The sequence below is a fragment of the Dermacentor albipictus genome, chromosome 3 (genome assembly GCF_038994185.2).
Source record: "Dermacentor albipictus isolate Rhodes 1998 colony chromosome 3, USDA_Dalb.pri_finalv2, whole genome shotgun sequence".
Lineage (NCBI taxonomy): Eukaryota > Metazoa > Arthropoda > Arachnida > Ixodida > Ixodidae > Dermacentor > Dermacentor albipictus.
The window spans coordinates 185,132,575-185,157,535 of record NC_091823.1 but is presented as its reverse complement, the minus strand read 5'-3'; the positions used below and the strand labels follow the sequence as shown (position 1 = coordinate 185,157,535).

Sequence of the window (24,961 nt, the reverse complement as noted above, 5' to 3'; positions counted from 1 at the left end):
CCTTTACGACCTGGGACCTCTTCCGAAGCGGCTTCCTGCAGACATTCGCAAGCGTCGTACGCCGAGAACGAGCCCAAGCGCTATTAGAAACCCGGGTGCAACTACCAAATGAGACCACCGCCATTTTTACAGAAGAAATGAGCCGCCTATTCCGCCACGCCGACCCGGAAATGTCCGAGGAAAGGAAAGTCCGGTTACTAATGCGTGGTGTAAAGGAGGAGCTTTTCGCCGGTATGGTACGAAACCCACCGAAGACCGTCGACGAGTTTCTTCGCGAGGCCACTAGCATCGAGAAGACACTCGAGATGCGAAACCGGCAATTCGACCACCGCACCAACTCTACAAACTATGCCGGAGTTCATTCACTGGCCTCCGACGACCTGCGCGAGGTTATCAGGGCAGTCGTACGAGAGGAGCTTCAGAAGATCTTCCCGTCGTCGCAGCCTCAAGTGGGGTCGATTGCCAACGCCGTACGTGAGGAGGTCCAACTACAACTCGGAGTAGCCCCTGAATTGCCGCAACCTCAGCCGCAAGCGATGACATACGCCGCTGTAGCCCGCCGTCACGTACCCCCTCCGCGTCCACGCCAGGGCCCAGTGACGACACAGTTCCGTCGTCCATCACCACCCCCTCCGCCAGCACGCTAAGCCGTCCCCTCACACGGCGTTCCAAGGAAAACTGACGTTTGGCGCGCCTCCGACCACCGTCCGCTTTGCTATCACTGCAGAGAAGCCGGGCACATCTACCGCCGATGCCCATACTGGGATATGGGACTCCGAGGGTTCGCCGTCAACGCGCCGCATCCATAGCTTGGAGAGCGCCCACGTGACATCGCCGACTACCTCGCCGCTACTCAATGGAGCCCTCGACGACCGTCCCGTTCGTTGTCACCAGGCCGCTACCTGTCGCCGCGGCGCCGACCATACACCAACCCAGCCCGGGGCCGCACTGCGAGTCCATATCCGGAAAACTAAAAGCAGCAACCGATGGAGGTGCGGTTGCTGTTCGTCGAACTGCAAAGATCCTCCGCCGCCGACGAAGACGACGAAGAAACCATCTCGACGACCTAATGACGACACGCCGCCGTCCCGAAGAAGTCAGGAAGCCAAGACTACACTGACGAAAGACGACTTGACGACGCACCGTTCTAGCTTTAGTTCAACACGACGCAGCCGTGATCTAGCCAAGACGTAACTGCAACGCCAGACAAAGAACCACCGACCTCGACGTGCTTCTCGACGGCCACGCAGTTACCGCCTTAGTAAACACAGGGGCCGATTACTCCGTAATGAGTGGACACATCGCCGCCCATTTGAAGAAAGTTAAAACTGCATGGGAAGGCCCTCAAATTCGAACCACTGGAGGACACCTCATTACGCCGACTGGAGTCTGCGCGGCAAGAATTACCGTTCATGACCGGACTTACCCTGCCACCTTCGTTATCCTCCAACAGTGTTCACGAGACGTCATTCTCGGCATGGACTTCCTGAACCAACACGGCGCAATCATCGACCTGAAGTCGAAGTCAATAACGCTGTCGGAAGATCAAGTGATACCGCCGGAGAGCCCTCGTAGTCACCATGCCTTGAGGGTGCTCGAAGATCAAGTGAGCATCCCGCCTCGCTCCAGCATTGTCATTTTGGTCGCCACCGAAACACCCGCTGACGTAGAAGGCGTCATCAAAGGCGACCAACGTCTACTGCTTGACCGTGAAATTTGCGTCGCAAGAGGGTTCACTCGACTGCACGGAGGAAACACGAAGGTGTTGCTGACAAACTTCAGCCAGGAGTTCAAGCACATCAACAAGGGCACGATGATCGCATACATCGAGGAAATACAGGAAACCAGCGATGCGTTTGTCTTCTCGGATTCTGTCGCATCTACCCCGACGACCGTAGTTCCCGAGCCAGACTTCGACATAAATCCAAGTCTCCCCGTGATTAAGAAACAACAGCTCAGAAGTCTGCTTCGACAATACAAAGACTGCTTTTCGACGTCATCGAGGATTCGTCAAACCCCAGTCGCAAAGCATCGCATAATAACCGAAGAGTGCGCTCGACCACTCCGCCAGAGCCCTTACAGAGTTTCGACGCGAGAATGCGAAGCTATAAGACACCAAGTCGACGAAATGCTGCGCGACGACATCATCCAGCCATCGAAAAGACCGTGGGCCTCTCCAGTAGTTTTAGTTAAGAAATAGGACAGAACCCTACGTTCCTGCGTCGATTATCGTCGATTGAATAAAATCAAGAAGAAAGACGCATACCCCCTCCCACAGATAGATGACGCATTGGATCGGCTCTGCAATGCTAAATACTTCTCATCGATGGACCTCAAGACTGGCTACTGGCAAATAGAAGTCGACGAAAGGGATCGCGAAGAGACTGCCTTCATCACGCCAGACGGCCTCTACGAGTTCAAGGTTATGCCATTCGGACTGTGGTCGGCGCCTGCAACGTTCCAGCGCGTCATGGACATGGTATTAGCAGGATTGAAGTGGCAGACCTGTCTCGTTTACTTGGATGACGTCATCGTCTTCGCCGGAAATTTCGACGATCACCTCAAGCGGCTTGCGACAGTACTAGAAGCCATCAAGTCGTTAGGGCTTACTATGAAGCCGGAAAAATGCCGCTTCGCTTACGATGAGCTTCTGTTCCTAGGCCACGTAATCAGCGAATCTGGTGTCCGTCCAGACCCGCAAAAGACAGCTGCAATCGCACAGTTCCCGTAACCCATCAACAAGAAGGCAGTGCGTAGATTCCTTGGCATGTGTGCCTACTACAGGCGCTTTTTCAAGGACTTTTCACACATTGCCGAGCCGTTGACACGTCTAACTAAATGTGATGTTGAATTCAAGTGGGAAACGCCGCAGGCCGACGCATTTGAAGAACTCAAACGACGCATGCAGTCGCCGCCGGTACTTGCGCACTTCGACGAGTACGCCGATACAGAAATCCATAGTGACGCCAGTAGCCTAGGCCTCGGTGCCGTTCTAGTCCAGAGGAGAAACGGAGTCGAACAGGTGATAGCTTACGCTAGCCGGTCGCTGTCAAAAGCGGAAGGCAACTATTCTACTACCGAAAAGGAATGCCTCGCCATCGTTTGGGCTACAGCTAAATTTCGCCCTTATCTTTATAGCAGGCCATTCAAAGTCGTCAGTGACCATCACGCGTTGTGTTGGCTAGCGAATATAAAGGATCCTTCAGGACGACTAGCGCGGTGGAGCCTCAGACTACAAGAATACGACATCACTGTCTCCTACAAGTCCGGACGAAAACACTCCGATGCCGATTGCCTATCACGCGCCCCCATTGACCCGCCGCCGCTAGACGACGAGAGAATGACGACGGCTTCCTTGGAATGATAAGCGCGGAAGACTTCGCTGCACAGCAACGGGCAGACGCGGAGCTAAAAGGCCTCGTCGAATATTTGGAAGGGCACACCGACGTTGTCCCCAGGACATTTAAGTGCGGATTATCTTCCTTCACGCTTCAAAACAATCTACTCGTGAAGAAGAACTTTTCACCAGTCCGCGCCAACTACCTTCTTGTTGTCCCGTCAGGACTTCGTCCAGAAGTATTGCACGCCCTACATGACGATCCAACCGCTGGACACCTAGGATTTTCCCGGACACTATCGAGGATACAAGAAAAGTATTATTGGCCGCATCTGACCGCCGACGTCGCCCGTTATGTCAGAACATGCCGAGACTGTCAGCGACGCAAGACACCGCCGACAAGGCCAGCCGGATTACTACAGCCAATCGAGCCTCCTTGCCGACCATTCCAGCAGATCGGGATGGACTTGCTGGGACCCTTTCCGACGTCAACAACTGGAAATAAGTGGATCGTCGTGGCGACGGACTACTTCACCCGCTTCGCTGAAACTAAAGCACTGCCGAAAGGTAGCGCAGCCGAAGTGGTGAAATTCTTTGTCGAAAACATCCTGCTGCGACATGGCGCCCCAGAAGTCCTCATCACCGACAGAGGAACGGCCTTTACAGCGGAGCTCACTCAAGCCATTCTGAACTACAGTCAGACAAGGCACAAAAGGACAACGGCCTACCACCTGCAGACGAATGGTCTTACGGAACGGCTGAATAAGACCCTCGCCGACATGCTAGCGATGTACGTCGACGTCGAACACAAGACGTGGGATGCCGTCCTGCCGTACGTAACATTTGCTTACAACACGGCGGTGCAAGAAACAACACAGATCACACCGTTCAAGTTGGTTTACGGCAGGAACCCGACGACGACGCTCGACGCCATGTTGCCGCACGTCACTGAAGAAGAGAATCTTGACGTCGCTACCTATCTCCAGCGCGCCGAAGAAGCCCGACAACTCGCCCGCCTACGGATCAAAAACCAGCAGAGGACCGACAGCCGACACTACAACCTCCGACCACGCTTCGTCGAGTACCAACCTGGCGACCGTCTTTGGGTCTGGACCCCGATACGCCGACGAGGACTCAGTGAGAAACTACTCCGACGCTAGTTCGGACCCTACAAGGTCATCCGACGTATTGGCGCACTGGACTATGAGGTCGTGCCAGACGGCATTTCGCATTCGCAGCGGCGCCGCGCACGATCTGAAGTGGTCTACGTGGTGCGCCTTAAACCCTTTTACGGACGCTGACGAACTTCACCATTTTTGTTCTTTTCTTTGCTACGAGTGCTTTTATTACCTTCGTTTGCAGCATCGGGTCGATGCTTTTTATGAGAGGGGTATTGACACGTGTACTTATCTTTATCGGGCGACCACGTTTCGCCGCTTAACAACTATAATCGCGCAGCGAGGGACGCGCCTGCATGTATCCGCCGTTTCTCGAAAGTTATCGATGCTTCTACCCGGCTGTCTGTTGTGGCCGAACCTTGTATTATCTGATTTCATCGCGTAACGCGAATGGTGTAGAACTTTGTGGAAGGCACGCGGGTCCGAACAATTAGTCTGGAACATTCCACGACTGATCTATAAAAGCCGACGCGCTTGACCCGCTGATCAGATTTTCGACAATCGCCGACCGTGTTCGCCGCTATCGTTGTGCTATAAGTGTAGCCTGTTTTGTGGGCACAGGTTCGCCCAATAAATGTTAGTTTTGTCTTTCACAGTATTGCTACTGTGTTCTTAACGTCACCACCACATGAGAATATTCAGTTTCTCTTTTGCTGTTAAAGCTTGCCACTGACACACACGCATGATGCCTATACAAGGCTGGCCAACTGCGCAAACTGGGCACACAAGAAAGGGCACCCGACTTGAAAAGCATGCATAGATTGTTTGTATAGGGAGTACTTTAGTTTTTGAGTATGTTTGTTCTCTTTTTCTTCCACGCGGTAATAGCCCAAATGGGGCTGACAGTATAATAAATTTTTTTTTTTTAAAAAGGAAAGCTTCGGATAGGACTATGGATGTAGATCTGGCTGTGACCTGTGTTAGCCTCTTATTGGCTTAACACACATCGATGTCAATGGGGATTCGAACTCTGCACGGCAGGTCGCACGTTGCCATGAAGCCAACCCCGCCTGCTCCCTCCCTTCCTGCATATTTGCAGATAACACGCAACCCCACTTTTTAAACAGATTTCGCCAATTTTGGTGCAGGTTATATAAAATACGGTAGCCATTTTCAAACATAAAAAAAAAGCTGACACTGCTACTCTCTGCATCATAATGAATTCTGGACAATAACATTAAAAACTGAAACTACTAAAGTGTGTAATTGTCATGCCTTTGAGCAGATGCCACGACTGATGCAGCATTTGTGCCTCATGCATTATGCTGGAGTTAGAAGTGGGCGAACCTTATCTACACGTGATCTTGCCGAAACGCTGTGGGCTCTCATGGTGGCCTGGTTTGGGTGCAATGTGTGGGCTGATCACACCTGCTCAAAAGTACGGATCATCTTGCCCAAGATAACAATTAATACGCTCTGTGTTGATGTGTCAGTTACAGTGCCCTAACAGAGAGGGAAAAAGAACGACTTTGTGCACACAGGTGCTTCGTAGTCCAGGGTTCGACAGAACACCATCTGGCGAGGGGTGCACATTTTCTTCTTGGCAGCAAACAAAAACTCGCCAAACTTCGAAAAAAATAAACTAAACAGAAGCGAGACAAATTAGGCCATGCCTTATATATTTAGTAGAGGGCACGGCAATCTAGTGTACATTTCTGGTAGACTTCCACGTGTCTGATTAAGTGTAAGAGTGTAAGTGTAACACGATTAATAATGATTCCAAAAGGAGGCGGGATGATAATTATTTTTTTGTGTCGATGACAGTCACTGAGTTCTTATCAATGTTGTGACCGATGTTAAGGTGATGTTCAGCTAGTGTATTGGCAGCGGTGTGTCCCTTAACTACATCATTTTGGTGCTGCTTGATACATTGTCTGAAGTTGCCTGTTTCTCCGATGTATGATGCATGGCAGTTTTGACTAGGTATCTTCTATATTACTCCAGGATAACGTCCACATTCCAATGGGTCTTTCACTCGGACCAGTTGGCTTCTTAATTTGTATGATGCCACGTGTGTGACTTGTTTGTCATGATTCTCGAAAATTCTTGCCAGCGTTTCGTTTATGCCGGGAGCATAGGGAATGGGTGCAGTCTTCATACAATGAGTCGGTTTGGTTCTGGAAGGCTCTATGGAGCGGTGTTCCTGCTAATGTAGTACCCTATTTACACGACTGTAAGTCGACCCATTTTTCTAAATTTGAAAATATGAAGTGGGGGGGGAGGAGGGTCGACTTACAAACGATACCAAAACATGGCACCGCCAAAAAAAGCGAGACCAACGGGGTCTACAACGTAGTTACAATTTTATGCTTGCTCTATGTCCCTACCCATAGCTTTTTGCTATCCCGCGTGTTTATTCGCTTTTCGGAAGGGTTTTCCAACATTTTTGAGAGTTTCACAGTGCACACAACACTCATGGGGGGGGGGGGGGGTCGATAGTTGATGGAAGCACCGCTATTACATTCGTGGCGGGGCACCCTCAGAACGGCGATGCTTGCGGGGAGGATTGGTAGTTCATGGAAGAGCCCTGAAGAGCAGACACCGCTCATGGGTTTTTCTCTATAATTTGACCGCAGGCATTGGTTTGACGCGTTTGACTTGACTGCCGGCTATGTGCTACTTCCATGCTTCTTCAGTCATCATGAGTGCTCCAAAGGCACTCATTCACAGCAGCGTTCAAGAGGGCTGCCATCCTTTACACCGAAGAAACAAATCACTGTGCAGCGGGCCGCAAGTTCGATGTTTCTGAACGGGTGGTGCGAGAGTGGCGACTGCAGCAAAGTCAAATTTTCACCTGTGATGGCAAGTGAGGAATCTCCCATGTGCCGAAGTCTGGATGCTTTCCGAAGCTGTAGGCCAAGCTTGCGGCGTACGTCGCTGAAATTCGTGATTGGTCCCTGCCAGTGAAGTGCGACATGTTCATGAAGCAAGCCTCGATCTTCGCCTTTTAAGGACCTGCTCCACCGTGAGTACAAGTGGCTGGCGGCAGAAGACCGCGAACTTATGCCAACCGGACCTGTCAAAAAAGCCTCCCTGATGGCTGCATATGGTTGGATGCGAGCAATAAAACAGCGCTAAACGACAGGACGAGTGAAGGGACACAGACAACAGCGCTGCTGTCTGTGTCCTTTCACTCGTCCTGTCATTTAGCGCTGTTTTATTGCTCGTAATCATGAACCAACCAGCCCAAATGCGTACTCTTCTACAGTTCATGGTTGGATGCTTTCGGCGTGGACTGCTGTTCCACAAGATGTCGTGGTACAGTCGTTTGCCAAATGTAAAATTTCGCTGGACGACGACGTGCTGTGGGACCGTAACAGCGCTGATGATGGCAGCACTAGTTAAGACGAGTAGTCCAGTGACCATGCCAGCTACTAATAAATTTGCATTATCGAATGCACCCACGGGTATGCTCTTCTTTTTTTATTTTTTTCCTGTCACGCGATATGGGGGGGTCTACTTACATTCGAGTCGCTCATAATCGTGTGAATATGATAGTTGGCGAGGGTAGCCATTACCCGCGAGATCATTTTTTTGTTTTTATTTTTTGAATTCCCTCCTTCATGCGGATTCATCTGAGCAAAGACTAGATGCACGCTTGATCAAAGAAGCCACCACAGAGCATTTCTTTCCCTTGGAACGCATTGACGCAAAGCTGAGATACTTGCCCAAATGTGTGGGCTTGACAGTTCATAAAAAATCGCTAAAGACGAAGACAAAGGAACACATACGACAGGACTGTAGAGCAGCCTCTGAAGGAGCGTTGAACAAGGACATCAAGAAAGGCAATTCGTCCGTTGCTTTGTTCTTTAGCCGTTAGTTCGATAGGCCGTTCAATAGAGCTCAGGTGGTCCAGAAATGGTTGCACTTCTGACCTGTGGATCACATGGAAACAGCCGTCTACGTAACGAAGGAAAGTTTTGGGAGGGTGCACAAAGGTAGCTGAAGCTTTGTTCTCAATTACTTTCAAGGCCAGGTTTACACATGTCACAGAAACGGAGGCACCCGTGGCAGCTACAACAAAGTGGCAGTGAGCAGCCGAGCAAATGCGCACTAGTCGTGACAAATAGAAAGAAGAGGGAAGCACAAGCGGGTAGCGTGGCCCAACGTGTTGTCTGGCTCGACCAACTAGCTGCTGTTTGGTAAAAAGTGAGTGGAAGGGTCGCTGCCTCGTTGCCTTCTTTTCTAGTATTTTCAAAGTTGAGGTTTTGAGATACCCGCTGTCCGGCACGATAACTTTTTGAGATAAGAAGTGAAAAACGTATGGGTTGGATCCATAGCTGGAAAAAAAGTTTGCCTTAAACAATACTCCAAGATGTTAGAGTTTCAGTTACTGAGCATTTACTGCACTAATGCAGGCAACACTGCATTGCTTGACAAGCTTGATGCCATAAAGTGCAGCCACTTATAACAAGACACTGCTTAGCATCATATGTGTGGTTCTGCATTGTTGTATCAAGACAGCCTCTCCACATTGCACAAGCTGCTGTTGCAGGCATCACTCATGCCAGTATTTAATTTTGCATTAATTCTTGTCCGTGGAACACCACGTATTTAGAACCTCAATGTAACAATGTATGTGTATACTGTGGGAGTTCCTTCGGTCTGCCGGGCACAGTTGTTGCTGTGCCCCTGGCTTTGGGCTCATTTGTCAGTGTGAGGAAATCCCCAATGCCTGTCCATTGATTCTGCACCATTGATGCCTTGGGACGCTGCAGCCGCGTCCCGAGGCATCATGCTACGCGGCCCTCCGAATGAGTCGTGGGGCGTGATGTAGGGAAGAGCAAGCCCCAACTGGGTGACCATTGTCAAGGCAAGTGGGGAGTTGAGCAGCGAGTAGGACAAACACCGGTCACGAAAGGAAAGCAGCAGGTACGTGAGCAACCATCTATTTGTATCCTCAACGCCCCCGGCCTTGGGACTTTCACATGCTTTGCCAGCTTGCTTGAGCGTGGCTTTCTGAGTGGCTTTGCGTTCTGCCTTTGTGGTGGTTGCAGGCGCTCGGTGCGTCACATTCTGTGTGTCTGAACCATTGCTGACCAAAGTTAGTGGCAGTAAGTGCTAGGTAGTGTCTGCGAACAATCTAGGCCCGCATGTGCAAACCATTGTCAACTCTGTGCGGAACCTGCCTTCCCCTGCCATAGGGGGTGCCGAGTGTGCTCCGTGCGTTTAAGCGCCATGTTGTATTTACTGGCGTACTGTTCTAGGCAATAACTGCATTAACTGTCCTGGACGTCCCATGTTCCTGGGAGAGATCTGCATACGTATGTCAAGAGCTGGCCAGGTCTTCCGGCTTGTTGTTTGAACCTGCATTGGGTCTATTTCCGCACGCCGTCATGTCGTGTCATGAAGCCCCCTTTTGGGGCGATTTACCGACGTCGCGCAGGGTGACATAGCGTAAGCCCACAATATCCAATTTCAATATAGTGAAATTTCACTGCCACCATAAAGGACTACCAAGACAATAACTAGAAACTTCCACGAACACAGATAGTCAAATGGTTGAATTACAAGCAGCTGCTTGCAAATTTACTCTCAAATTGCACCGCACAACCAAGAGCAGCCACCAAAGTGGAGCAGCATCACATTCTGTGTAAAGTCTAAGTCCGATAAAATCCTGTTGAGCCCTGTGCGCTGTTTGCAATCAGTGCGTCTGAAAGCATATCATGGTGAGCCAAGAAGTATGGTGTGGCCCAAATGAGTGCCATCTTCTCGTGCAAACCAAGAAAGATGGGGAGAGCAGTGAGCTTACGGTATTGGCACGGAAGGGGGGGGGGGGGGGGGGGCAGGGCAGGGCAGGTAAGGCATGGCTGTCAGCACAGCTGAGCTGCATATGAGCCCTGCACCCCCTGTGTCAGAGTTAGTCTGCCATGTGTGTAAAAGGCTGGGCGTGCCAAAATGGCGTGGCATCATGTGCATTGTTTCGGTGTTTAGTACTGGGGGTTGTATAATCTCAAGTTTCGGGCACGCATCAAATCAAGAGACAAACAAAGCATTTCAAAATGGCGTAGCATCATGTGCATTGTTTCGGTGTTTAGTACTGGGGGTTGTATAATCTCAAGTTTCGGGCACACATCAAATCAAGAGACAAACAAAGCATTTCCTCCTCCCTGCCGGGGCTTTACGTGATAGCGTCATCCCACTGCATGCAGCACTTTCCATGGGGGCCAAGTGGAGGCGAGTGTGTGGGTGGCTTCACTAAATTTGTACTGCCAATGTGAAAATATCATTGACATCACACGAAACCGTATCTTTCCTCACTGCCTCTCAAACTGAATTGATTTCTCATTCAAATTTGCTTTTTTCATTTGCCCGCTAATTTGCAAAATTTTGTGGCCCCTTCAATGTAAGTCTAGCGACTGTACTTATTGGCTAGAAAGGGTGAATTTTAATAAAACATTTTGATAAAAATGTTTTATTAAATTATTATTAAAAATAATTGCCATTTTGATGACTTTGTTATATCGAGGTTTAACTGTACCAACTTTTGGCCCAACTTGCAATTTAGCAAGCACCTGTGTCTGTCATTGGGAAAAGTTGGAACATGTAGCTGATTTGGTCTTGGTACTGCGTGCCCTCCATTCACGGCAGGCGAAGAGCAAAGTGATTGCTTAAATAAATCGAAATCACATTAGAAGAATTAAGGCGTGCAACGTGTTCATCCCCAAACTTGGTCGCTGGCCTCCAGCCCCAATTCCACCGCCCATAAGGCGTGCAGCATGTTTATGTAATAGTTCGGCTGATGAGTTCACTTCGCACTGCCCAGCATCTCGGCATGTGATGCAGCATGTCCTAAGACAGGGATGCTGTGGCATTCCCTGCAAGTTGACAATGTAAGAAGAATGAGACACAGTGTGATGTATAAAAGGGTGCGCAGAGCATGCATGTCCTATTAAGTGGAGAAGAAAAGTGCACCAACAAGTGAATTGTGTAGTCTGCTCTAAACGGTCAAGCCATTTTCAACAAATGTGCACATTGGAGTACAGATGTTTGTTCATTTTTGTTGTGACAACGATCCTTAGTGTCGTAGTGCTATGCAGCCATTCTTAAAGAAATGCATTGTGAGAGAATGCTGCACCCATTGAGGTAGTTGCTCACAGTTATGAGTTATGGTTATTAAGATGCTAGATCCTGTCCACCATAAAGGTATCCACTTAGTCACTGGAGCTTTCAGGGCAAGCCCTATTGAAAACATGTGCGCAGAATCAAATGAATGGTCACTCTATCTGCAGAGAACATACATCAGCCTCACATATTTTCTCAAAATACACTCTAATCATGAACATCCATGTTTTAATACTGTTAATGATAGGATGTGTGCTACACTTTTTCATAATCGTCCCTCTATAAGACAGCCTTTCCCGCTGCAAGTGAGGGAGCTTAGCGATGGAATGCATGTCCCACTCCTCGAGCATCGCTTAATGCATCCAACCAAGCTCTTACCTCCTTGGGAGTGGTATAATGTGACATATCCTTTCTAGAAGTCACAAAGCACGCACCAGATGTCGAAATCTGAATGCATTTCCTAGAACTCCAGTACAAGCACTCCTGCACAGAGTTCTACACAGACGCTTCGAAGTCAAATGCCGGGGCATCCTATGCAGCTGTCAGTCCATCCTTCTCGTAATCCGGTGTGCTGCATCCGGAAACAAGTATCTTTATGGCCAAGACACTATTGTCAGCTGTGAAACAAATAAGGAAATCAAAACTGGAAAAAGTAGTTATATATACAGACTCCCCAAGCGTTGTGAAGTCACTCTGTAAGCACAAAAATCCAGTACTTATTGAGCTCTATTATAACCTGTGTAACGTATATATATATATATACATATATATATATATATATATATATATATATATATATATATATATATATATATATATATATATATATATATATAATCAGCATGTCATTATGTGCTGGGTGCATAGCCATAGGGGCATTGAGGGTATCATTCTGGCGGACGAGATGGCCACGTCAATTTCATCTCAGGCTATTAATCCTACCACTGCTGTCACTGCCACAGATCTGAAACCTTTCTCACAACAGAAACTGCAAAACCACTGGCAACACTTTTGGGACGCGGAAACAAATAATAAGCTGCACGTGATAAAGCCACAGTTAGGTTTTTGGCCCTTCACAACAAAGTCACGCCGCACAGATGTGCTATTCTGTCATCTCAGAGTAGGACACACATTTGGCACCCATAATTTTCTACTCACTGGAAATGAACCTCCAACCTGTGGTAGATGTGGCTGACAGACCTCCACGTCCCCCTGGAGTGTCGAGAAGCCGAAGCTATACTGCTATTGCATCCCTCTTCACCCGGCTGAGTTTCTTGGTAAAGAACCGCTTTTTAACACCAAAGCAGTCTTCAATTTCTTGAATGATGTTGTCCTACATGTTATAAACCCATCAAATTCGTAGCACATCCTCTTTCCAGAGGATGCCGCTGTGATAGTTGTTTTGTACAGCACGGCCAGGCCCTCCAGGCCGTTGTTTTTCAAGGGCATTCAAGGGTTTAGCAGGATTCTTTAAAGAACTATCAGACATTGTTTGGGATATCATTGGCCTTAGTGAGATTAGAAGGACTGGTGAAGCTTATACACTGCTGACTAATGGCCATGTTCTCTGCTATAGAGTTCTTCAAGATAAGAAGCAATGCGGGGTAGGATTCCTAATCCATAATTACATAGCAGGCAACATTGACAAATTCTTCAGCATTAATGAGAGGGTAGCAGTAGTCTCAATCATACTTAATAAGAGGTATAGAATAAAGGTTGTACAAGCGTGCACTCCAACATCCAGTCACGATGATGATGAAGCAGATGAGTTTTATTAAAATTTTGAATTAGCTATTAGAAAAGTGCAAGCTCAGTATATGTACTGTAGTAAAGAGCGATTTTTCATTGCAAGAGTGAGGAAAAAGCAAGCTGGTGAACATGCAATTGGTAACTACAGCGTCGATTCTAGGAACACTAGAAGAAAGATGCTGGTAGAATTCACAGAAAGGAATGAGCTGCAAAGCTCAAAAAGCCCTAATGGTGAAACAAGAAATGAAATTGATTTCATACTCTCTGCTGATCCCAGCATAGTGCAGGATATAGAAGTGATAGGTGAGGTAAAGTGCAGTGGTCATAGGTTAGTGAGAGCTAGGATTCACCTCAATTTGAAGAGAGAAAGAGTAAAATTGGTCAAGAAGAAGCAGGTTAACCTAACCTAGAGGCAGTAAGGGTAAAAGCAGACAAATTCATGCTGGTGCTTGCAAACAAATATGCAGCCTTAGAGCAGATAGATGAAGATGGCATAGAGTCAATGATTGAAACTGTAGCTAGGCTGGCTTCAGAAGCAGCAATTGAAGTGGAAGGTAAGGCACCAAGGCAACCAGTAGGTAAGCTCTTCCAAGTAACAAAGGAAATGACAAAGAATGAAAGTGTCCAACTCAAGAGATCATATAGAATTTGTGGAACTGTCAAAACTATTTAAGGAGAAGATAAGTGATATTCGAAATTATAACGTCAGAAAGACTGAACTTAACATTACAGCGCAAACACCTAAGACAAACCACAAAAGAAAGACACGACACACACTGGCGCTGACTAACAACTTCTTTTTTTCCCTTCGTCGTTGATGCATATATATACCTAGGCCACACAACCACGCAGGCGCAGAAAATACATTATTGACATCTTCCAGCTCATCGCATGCGGAAACGTAGGAATTCAAATTCTGATGGGTGCAGGGACAAAGATGTATCACTGATGCAATTATTGCCTTGTCTTTCAATGTGATAGGCCTCTAAGGCAAGCACCTCATAGGCAAAATGACGACAACCGTCGCGAAATAGGGCGAGGAATGGACGCAATGCCACCTTCTAAGTGATCGATGATGGGTCTTAACTCAGCGTCCAATCGCTGTTTAGCGAGCAGATCCGGCCCGCTGAGGGCTCCCAGAAAGGTGCTGTCATCTTCCTCGTCGGGTGGCGTAATTTCGTGAAGGCGTCATCACAGGCGGGCAACCAAGCGGAAAGTTCTTTGTCGCCACTTAGAAGGGCTGTCAGGGGTGCACTTATGGAAGCGAAATTTCGAATTAAACGTCGGAAGTATGAGCATAAACCAAAGAAACATTGAAGCTCCTTTAACTTCTTTGGTTGCGGAAAGTCGGTGACAGCGCGGAGCTTGGCTGGATTCAGAAGGATGCCGTTTCGCGATACAACATGGCCTAGAATAGTGAGCTTTCGGGCACCGAAATGACATTTTTTTAAGTTAAGTTGAAGTCCCGCATCAGTAAGGCATTTTAGAACTTGCTCGAGACGGCTGAGATGTGTTCGGAAATCAGTGGAAAAGACAACTACGTCATCCAGGTAGCATAAACATGTGTTCCATTTAAGGCCGCGTAAAATATTATCCATCATTCTCTCAAAAGTGGCTGGAGCGTTACACAGGCCGAAAGGCATAACGATGAATTCGTATAATCCGTCAGGTGTTACAAATGCTGTTTTAGGTCGACCAGATGGTGCCAAAGGGACTTGCCAGTATCCGGAGCGTAAATCCAGCGAAGAAAAGAACTCAGCTCCCTGCAAACAGTTGAGGGCGTCGCCGATGTGCGGTAACGGATAAACGTCCATGCGCATTATCTTATTCAGACGTCGGTAGTCGACGCAGAATCGAATAGAGCCATCCTTTTTCTTAACGAGGACAAGCGGTGATGCCCAGGGACTGTTGGAAGGCTGCACAACGCCACGCTTGAGCATGTCAGCAGCCTGGTAGTCAATGACACGGCGCTCAGAGGCGGATACTGGGTAAGGGCGCTGCCGTAAAGGTGCATGACTGCCGGTATGTATCTGGTGAAAAATTGTCAATGTGCGGCCCAAACCGGAAGCATGGCTGTCGAAAGAAGCGCTGAACCTCCGCAGGAGAGCAATAAGCTGGCTTTGTTCTGAAGATGACCTGCCATCGTCGATAGAGCAGTGGAGAGCGTCGAGGAGTGACTGATCAACCTCAGGGTCACAAGTAAGTGCGCCAAGGTCCGCAGAAGTAGAAAAGGTAGGAGCGTCAAAGATGCAAAAGGTGTCGACCGGTTGAACAAGGCCTAGGTATTCACCATGAAATAAAGCTAAAGGCAGGCCGTGGGATTGTTGACGACCATTTTCGTTACGCCACTGAAAAGAGTAAGGAGAGCAAAGGGCAGCAAAGAACATGAGCGGCGAATGAACACCTCAGAAAGCATAAAGAGAACAGCGCCATCAGAAATAGCGGCGCACGACACAGGCACAAGCTGGGAAGAGCATGGAGGGACGGCTTTGTCTTCGGACACAAGCAGTTTAAGACTAGAAGCGCCGTTTTCGATAGTCTCAAGGTCGGGAAGTGCAGAAAGTTCGAGTTTGGCGTGACAACAGTCAATAACGGCGTTATTGTTTGCAAGGAAGTCCCAGCCTAATATAATGTCATAGGAACACGAGGGCAGCATGACGAATTCGACAGTACTATACAGTAGACCTTGAATGAAGACGCGAGCAGTACAGGCAGCGAGAGGCGTTATATTTTGAGCGTTTGCGGTTCGAAGGATGAAGTCGGAGAGAGGCGTCAAATCCTTTCGTAGTGTGCGCGTCAGAGTTCGGAGGAAATTACGGATACGGCGGCTCCTGTATCTACAAGTGCTAGGACGGTGATTCCTTCGACAGAGACTTCAATTACGTTGGCTGGGGAGGGATGAGGACTTGGGCATTGCGACATGGACGCAGTTCGTGCCTCGGGAACTGCGGCCATCCTTTTTCGTGCTCGGTGGACACGGGATGGCGCCACATCGGAGAAAGCGAGCGACGACAGGGAGATGGTGAGCAGCGGGTAGAGGCGGTTGGGCGGTCAGGGGAAAAGGAAGAGGTAGGAAGCTGGAAGGTGAAGAGGAAAACAGAGCAGGAAAAGGTGGCGCTCGCCAGATGTTCTGAAGAGGAAGCATGCAACGACGACAACGGCGCGCCACGTGACCAGCACCGCCGCAAGCAAAACATATTGGGTGGTCATCGAAGGTGCGCCACTGGTGGAGGTAAGGTCCGAGTCGTGGTTGAGGATTCATAAAATGTTGTCGGTCGGGTAGCGGCATAGGAGAAAAATGCCGACAGTCGTAAAGCGGCATAGATGGTGGCAAAAATGTCGGTGGTCGATGCATAGAGGGTGGCAGGGGCGTTTGTGGACGAGATTGGGAAACTGCTTCAGCGTAAGTGAGGGGTGCCGTGACTGGTGTTTGCTCAGCGGCTGGAGGAACGGCTTGAGATACTTGCTCTTTAATGAAGTCGCGGATCGTAGGATGCAATGCTGGTGGTGGTTCCTGGACAGAAGATATCAAAGCTGGCTGGCGGGGGACCTCTGCGCGAACGAATTCCTGAATTTTTACTAACAGAGCAGCATGGCTGTCGTCGACTCCAAGGCTTGACAGAGAGTCGGCGGGCAGGGTGGGATGTCGGGTTTGAAGCCGTTGCCTGCGCAACTCGTCGTAACTCTGGCACAATTCTATCACTTCAGCGACAGCATGAGGACTCTTCGATAATAACATTTGAAATGCATCGTCCTGAATACCCTTCATTATATGTTTTATCTTCTCCTCCTCTGACATCGACGCATTCAGCCGTTTCCAAAGGTCAACAATGTCTTCAATGTAGCTCGTAAAGTTCTCGCCGATCTCTTGGTATCGTGCGCACAAACGTTGTTCTGCACGAAGCTTTCTTACTGCTGGCCGACCAAAAACGTGGGTAAAGTTGGTCTTGAAGACTAACCACGAAGTGAGGTCGGCTTCATGGTTTAGAAACCATAGTTTTTTAACGTCTGTAAGATGGAATACGACGTTTCTGAACTTGGTAACATCGTCCCACTGGTAATGGGCACTCACTCGCTCATAAGACGAGATCCAATCTTCAACGTCTTTGTCATCTGTGCCATTGAAGATAGGGGGATCTCGCTGACACAAGGCACCGGCACAAACCAAGGTGGCTGGCGCCGTTGGAGGAGCTGGAGGAGTGCGTGCATCATCGGGCATGATGGGGGGTAAAGTGCGACTCCGAAGTTCCAGGCTGGTCGAAACCCAGCACGTCCACCACTTGCTAAGAGATTTATTAGCAACGGGCGCGAACAGGTAGCCGTCACAAGCGTTCGACGAAGGACAGCAACCACGAGCTCATGCCGGTAGCGATGGTGCTGTGGCGCAGGCAGGCTACCCTTCTTCGTTATACATACAATAATTACTAGAGGGAACTCTGGCATTAGTGTCTACGGGAGCTGCTATACGAGCGGTTATGCCAACATGGAAATTATGGGAAGTACATTGATTTGCCTAAACTCGTCATTTTCAACCATGTACTGCATAATAAATAATTAAGCAAGCATTGTTTAAATTGTCCAACAGCAGGATTCAACACAGAACCTCTAGCACAGAGGCCTGGTATCGAAACCATTAAGCCACGGACACTTTCTTTTTATTGCAGTGGTATATAATAACCATGTAATGTCAAATACACATGTTACAATTGTTTCATATGTAACAAAAATTCCATACGGGACACCCAGTCTGGTTTGCACTTTTGCGCTTTTTCCATTTCCAGAAATAAAATGAGAGACTCACGAAAGTACTCTGTAGCAGGACAAGCATCAACATCTTCAGGACAAACAGCTATGCGTGATGTCCAAATACTATGCAGAGCCAATAACATAGCAATATCATAAGGAAAACTATCCTCTTTGTCAACCATTAGGTACCTTATTCCCTGTGCATCCAAAGGGAAATCCTTTTTCAAGGTCCTTTGCAGGACATCCCAGAAGAACACGTCATCGCAGCATTCAAGGAACACATCTTCAATCATTTCTGGTTTGCGGCACAAGAAACAGTGGTCACCCCATGAGCTCATTTTGGAAAGCCATATCTTAACTGGCAAAATGCCTGCATGCAATTTAAAGAAAGTTTTCACCCCCCGGATGCGCAGGCATGCTTTTTACACATTTCAGCACTTTTTGCCATGTTCCGCCAGAGAAATGAGACCGGTACAATGGAACTGGGAGAACAAGATCGCATAAATTTTTATACGCTTTTTTACAGGATACAGTGCTCAAAAAACCAAAAGAAAATCGTGCCTCCAGAAAGAGATACTACTCAACAACCTCTTTGAGGTAACCATGTAGTCGACCTTCCATTTTATTAGAAAAGATGACAAACTGGTTCAGTATAATTTTATCTGGAAAACCCACATTCTTGAGCCTTCTCGCTTGAGCTGTGAAATTTTTTTATATCACCATTCTTGCTGCACTATGATACGTAGCTCTAGCTAGTGTTCTGAAGCTCTTCTTGTTTTTTTTACCACAGGGACAAGAATGTGTCACCACTGCCCGGCCGCTTGATGACAAATTCGACTGGGTGAGCACTGCTTGGTCTAATGTTGCCTCAGATTGACCTGAATTATTTAAGATATTGCCAGGCTGTGAAAACTACAAGGCCTGTTGTACCAGTTACCATATTTCCATGATTCTGCCACGCTGCTTAATTTTACGCACACCCAATTTTCGCTGGCTTTTTCAAGTCGGAAAATAGAAGGGCAGATAAATGTAACGTGCACCTGAATGTAACATCCCCTATATACAAAAGAAGAGTATAGCATGTCTCCAAGCATGCGATTAGAAAAACACGAGATGTACAAAATTGACTTTCCCAGAAAGTAATTTAAAAAAAGATAAGCTTTTGTCGTGCTGTTGCAATTTGTGCTTTATTGGCCAAAAATACCATGCACACAAGGTGGTACTCTCAAGCGATCACATTTAGCGATACTACTGTCACTGTCACGAAATTTTATGTGACTCTGCACTGGACTTTTCAAAACATGGGACTGAGAGCATTTCTGGTACTCTGTAAACATAGCGAGATTGGCATATTGTGTGAAATACTGGTGGCTGTATATGCCTGCACATCCGGTGCCGAGGCGTGCGAAATCTCACGAAAATGATAGTATCTTTGAAAGTGATCATAGATGAGCACGGAAAGTACCCATAGAAACTTTCAAAAAAATCTGCTCTGTCGACGTCTCGTGATGGTAATGACGCTGCATCTGACGGCTCTGACGGTTGGCTGTTGCAAATGCCACAAACACAGTTTTGGTTTTGTATACAATTGTAACATACAGGCACTTTTTGGACGAATTTTTTCGGAAAGAAGGTTCACATTATATTTGTGCAAATGTGGTATTTGAAGAAGGGTGCGAATTAACACACATGCACAGATGAAGTATAAACAAGAAGAGCACTCATCCTGTTTATATTTCATCTGTGTGTGTTAATTAATAGTCATCTTCGAATAGCTATGTTTCACCAATTAGACCAACAAGGAGTACTCCTATGGTGTAATAGTGTAGGAATGTACATCAGCATAAGAGCGAACTGTAGTGAGAAGGTGCAAAGACATTTCTGGCTAGTCATTGCTGAAAGCTGGGTGGGTCACTGGGCATTAGCTGATATTACTGTAACGGGTCACAACCATAGCATTGCTGAAACACACTGAAAAAGCATCAAGAAACACATTCAAGCAGCACTGCGTCGAAAGACTACCCAGTGGTTCTTTGACAACATTGTATGAGGCGCAATGCGCATCAACTGACATCATATAAATTTCGTGGAGAACGAGCTAAAACATCTCCAAATCGTTCTGCAGCACGTAACAGCAACACATTCAAACAGCACCGTGCCAGCTCTCATAAGCCGGAGAGGAGGAAAGGTTTGCCTAGCTCCCTTTCCTCCTCACTCGATATAAAGGTCTGTAAAGGTCTATACTTCTGGAAAACTTTTCTTGGCTATGAAGTGAAGGCCACGGAACTGAAGCATTATTGTGGTATCGCTGCTGGAAGCAGTCTTGCCATTTGGTTTATGTTTTCTCATGTGGAGAATAAGAGTTCATAATTGTTTTGTTTCCTACAGAACATAGTTTGACACCATACCTAACATTTATCATTGTTATATAATTTTATTTGTTTATTTGTCCTATTGAGTTTTCATACCTGTGTCACATATTTTAGTGTATCATCATTCTTCCACAATGTGTATTTCATGTCCACAGTACACCTCATTAGCCATTGCTATAATTTTATCACTATAGGTTTTACGCACTCTACAGCAGCAGTTTTTAGGCCCCTTTACAGCCATGTCACATGTACTTCTCGTAATTCATTACTACACTGCAAAATCATTTACACTGGCCTGGCGCTCTTTGGCCATACCTGGTTCTCGTGCCACAAAACACCGCATTCATCATCATTTCATGTCGTTGTTATGCCATCATCGTCATTGTATCATCATCAAACATTTGTTGTCATGCATTCGTTGTCGTATTCTCATCGTGTTGCCATCATGGTCGTTACATCACCGTCATTTGGCACTTGTCATGTAGTCGTCATCACGTTAGCGTTGTCACACAGTCGTCAAACCATCGTTCTCATGCTGTTGTTGTCATACCGGGTTTGTCACTCCATCGCCGTTGATCCTTCTTTGTTATTCTATGGTAATCATGCTGTCTTCATCCAATCGTAATTATGCTACCACTGTCATGCCATGAAACAGCTGCTATTATGCATCCGTAGTTGTGCCACTGTCGTCGTCATGCCGTTGTGGTCGTGCCATTGTTATCACTCCAGCTTTGTCATTCGACTCTCATTATGCCGCCATAGTCCTGTCCTTCTGGTCATCATCACTATTATCAGCTTCGTCTTGTTTTTGTCACGCCATCATCGTCATACACTTGTTGTCATCACATTGTCCCCATTTTCTGTTGTCATTATATTGCCTTGGTTGTTCCACTAACGTCATTCCTTCTTCTTCATTCCATTGTCATCACTGCTTCAGCAACATACAACTGTAGTCATGCTGCCATGCACATGAGAGACCTTGGCAAGCAAGTGCCATTGTAAACTAGGAAGGTACCAAAGCAATAGGAATCTCAGAATGAGCACTATAGATGTTAAATAAATGTGAATTCAAAAATACAGTGTGTTGCTACATTGCTGGAATGCTAATCGCTTTACCATCAACAGTCAGCAAAAAATGAGTCTTGGCACAATTTCTTTTTGCCCTGGACAAATATCTGTGTGTTTTTACACTTTTGTTTTTAATCTGTGGGCACTGGCTGTGTGTGCTCTAAGAGTGGTCAGCCATGGGGTCCAAGATTTACAGTGCCACGTGACACAACACCATCTAATCTCAGATGCCGAAAGTCACATTGATGCATTGCTCTTGGTGTGATCTGCAATGCGCACGCTGGCACTCATAACCGTGCTATTATGGCCCGACTTTCTTGTGATTTGTTTATAGGTGCTTACTAACAAGATCGTATGCACCAGGAATGCTCTGGGAATCTGTGAAGTTGTTTTACTGCCCATCCTGCTAAGGAAGCAGTTAGGGTGCTTGACTTTCCCATACCCCAGCCCAGCCATTCAGTACTTCCATCTGTCCAATTGTCCATTTTGGCAGAAGCCAAAATGGACAGTCCACTTGGTGGATTCTTACCTTCCCTGTCCATGTTTGTCTGTGGGTGAATGACACCAAGTATATTAATTGAATTAGTAAGTGCAATTTATATCCCCAATAAATCTATGAACCTTCCTTCATGAAATTGTTTGTTATTTTGCTATTGCTAACACTGCTTCACCTTTTGGTCAAAATTGTCGGTTTTATTTTGTACATGTTACAATTATTTCTCAAGGAAAAGTCCTGAACTAAATGTCAAACTGGGACCCGGCTTGTCCCAGCCTTAATGATTTGCTGAAACACATTTCCTGTTTGTGGATGATTTCCAGTTGGTTCCTGTTACAGATGGTGCCAGTTGGAATTGGCCTAGTTGTCCTCATCTTATTAGATAAAAAGAGTGCTACCAGAGAGGACTAAACAAGAAAGACATGGTGCTGTCTTCCAACACACATATATATATATATATATATATATATATATATATATATATATCGTATTTACTCACATAATGCTTGTACTTTTTTTCATAGAAAATTGATCCGAAGTTTGGGGGTGCGATCACTACACGGGGAAAGTTCTCCAAGGCAAGTTCTAAATGCTAAAGAGAAAACGAATTATGAAGCAGTTGTAAATTGCGGTTCTCACAGCAACCACTGTAAGCTCAAACAATATACGAGGGTTATTCAAAAACTAAGGGTTGTTTGCTTATATTTAAATATTTAGACGTCAGAATAAAGTTCTATTTGTGCAGCACCATTGGTTAATTCTTCACAAAGGTAATGAAGTAATTGTTCTGGCCTAGTAGTCGTCTGCGTCTCAGGAAATGCAGACGACAATGTCCATGAAAATTTTTGCTCCCGCCTGTTGTGAAGTGCAAGCTGTAATTCGATTTTTACGTAACAGGATCATCACCTTCGCAAATACATAGGGAGCTGTGCCTAGTTTGTGGGCCTACAGTGAGGAATGAATGAAAGGTCAGAAAATGGTGTCCTGACTTCAAAAATGGCTGCACAATGATGTGCATGAAGAAGAGTGAAGTGGCAGGCCCAGCATCCAGACCAATGAAACTGTTCAACAAGTGGACTGGGAATAGCGATTAGATTGACGACTGACAGTGAGCCGTCTGGATGATAAATTTCCTCTTGTTGGACACACTGCACGATTGTAACTGAAAAGCTCAAATATCGCAAAATGTGTCCAAGGTGGCTACCAATAATACTTACCGACCAACTCAAACAGTAAAGAATGTCAAGTGGAGGAGCGTTTCTGGACCACTACCAATAATACGGACATGAGTTGTTTTCGCACATTGTTACAGGTGACGAGACTTGGATATCCTAGGCCACTGGAGAAACAAAGCAACAATCAATACAGTGGCGCCACTCCTCTTCACCTGAACCAGAAAAATTCAAGCAATCTGCTTACTCGAGTTAGAAAATCATGGCTACCTTTTCCTGGAGCAGAAAGGGCACTCTTTTGGTTGATTTCATGGAACATGGTACCATAGTTACAGCTGACATATGCTGCTAAACACTTACCAAACTGAGACGTGTGATCAAAAATTGATGGCGTGGGAAACTGTCATCTGGAATTCTCCTCCTCCATGACAATGCGCATCCTCCCACTGCTGCCCGAACCAAGGAGAAGGTTCATGTTTCGGCTGGGGACTTTTTGATCCCCCACCCTACAGCCACGACCTTGCTCCAAGTGACTCTTGCACTAGAAACAGTGGCTTGGGGGACAATGGTTTGAAGACAACGAGAAACTGAAGACCGCCATTGTCAACTGGTTCAATTCCCAGGTGGTGAACTTCTATGCAGAGGCACTAAAGACACTGGCGCAGTGATAAGAAAAGTGCTTAGAAGTTAACGGTCATTATGTAAAAAAGTTACATTTTATAGTGTTGTCACTAGAAATTATGTGCAAGGTATGTCAGTAGTGTGTGTCTAAGCCCTTTTCGTACATCTTTCATGCCTAAGAGATCCCTTGATTTATCTGCCATCGGCGGGTTGTGCTGATCGCCATAAGTTGGAGAATATAGTGTCAATTCTCACTGGTCCTAACATAGTTCCAGATTCTCACGCACGCATGCGGCCATGAATGTGCCTAGATACCCGATATGTTTTTGGCAAATTTGAACAGTACCTAAAGCATGGGTGAAAAAAAGAAGAAAAAGTAAGAAGGTTTGAGCGCTTACCGAGGAGTCCCGAGTCGGGTATCTGCGGAGATGCAGCCGTCCACTTATTGTCATGTCTGCCTGCCACTGGCCATCGTTTGCATATATACCGAAACTTTCGCTCCTGAGTAAGTACTAAGAGTGGCAAGACAGGCCGCCAGAACAATATGGTTCTGAGCTGCGCGTAAAGCAGACGACCTTGACAGTGCCTAGGTGTCTTCGACCATTTCATTTCGTTTTATTACCTTAGAGACCCGCAAAGGGTGTTACATAAGGGGTGGGAACAAGCATTCAGATGACTTATAGTGCTCAATACAGCAAAAAGTTATTTGTAATAATTTCCGCAAAAGTGGATGAAGACGTAATGACAGCGATGTTGTTGGATAGGTCGTTCCAGCCTGCTGCAACATGGGAAAAAGATGAGGCAGCAAAAGTGACAGTGCGGGCACATGGTCTGGAAACTTGAAATGGATGTCGCATACGGTGAGATATACGGGCTGTCGGGACAATGTAGGGTGTGCAGCATAGTGAACTGTGGAAAAACTTGTAAAATAAGCAAAGTCTGGCAATACGGCAATGGAGTGAAAGTTGTGAAAAACCCAATTCCGCTTTCAAGCATGATACACTGACGTCGTATGAATATGAAGAGTGAATAAATCGGGCTGCTCTGTTTTGAAGTGATTCAAGTGCATTAATAAAGTAGGCATGATGCGAGTTCCAAATCGGTGATGTCTATTCTAACTTCGATATGACAAGAGTTTTGTATGCTAGTAATTTTAC

General features: G+C 46.7%; 1 protein-coding gene across 11 annotated transcripts in view; it reads left to right on the top strand.

The window, feature by feature from the left end:
• The window catches only part of LOC139057669 (DENN domain-containing protein 2D-like), a 614,144-nt gene that overhangs the window by 277,712 nt on the left and 311,471 nt on the right, over positions 1-24,961 (top strand). For all 11 annotated transcript variants that reach the window (XM_070536315.1, XM_070536318.1, XM_070536317.1 and 8 more), the window contains exon 10: positions 18,866-18,916. In XM_070536315.1, the coding sequence (XP_070392416.1) occupies positions 18,866-18,916 (51 nt within the window). The remainder of the gene's footprint in view (positions 1-18,865; positions 18,917-24,961) is intronic.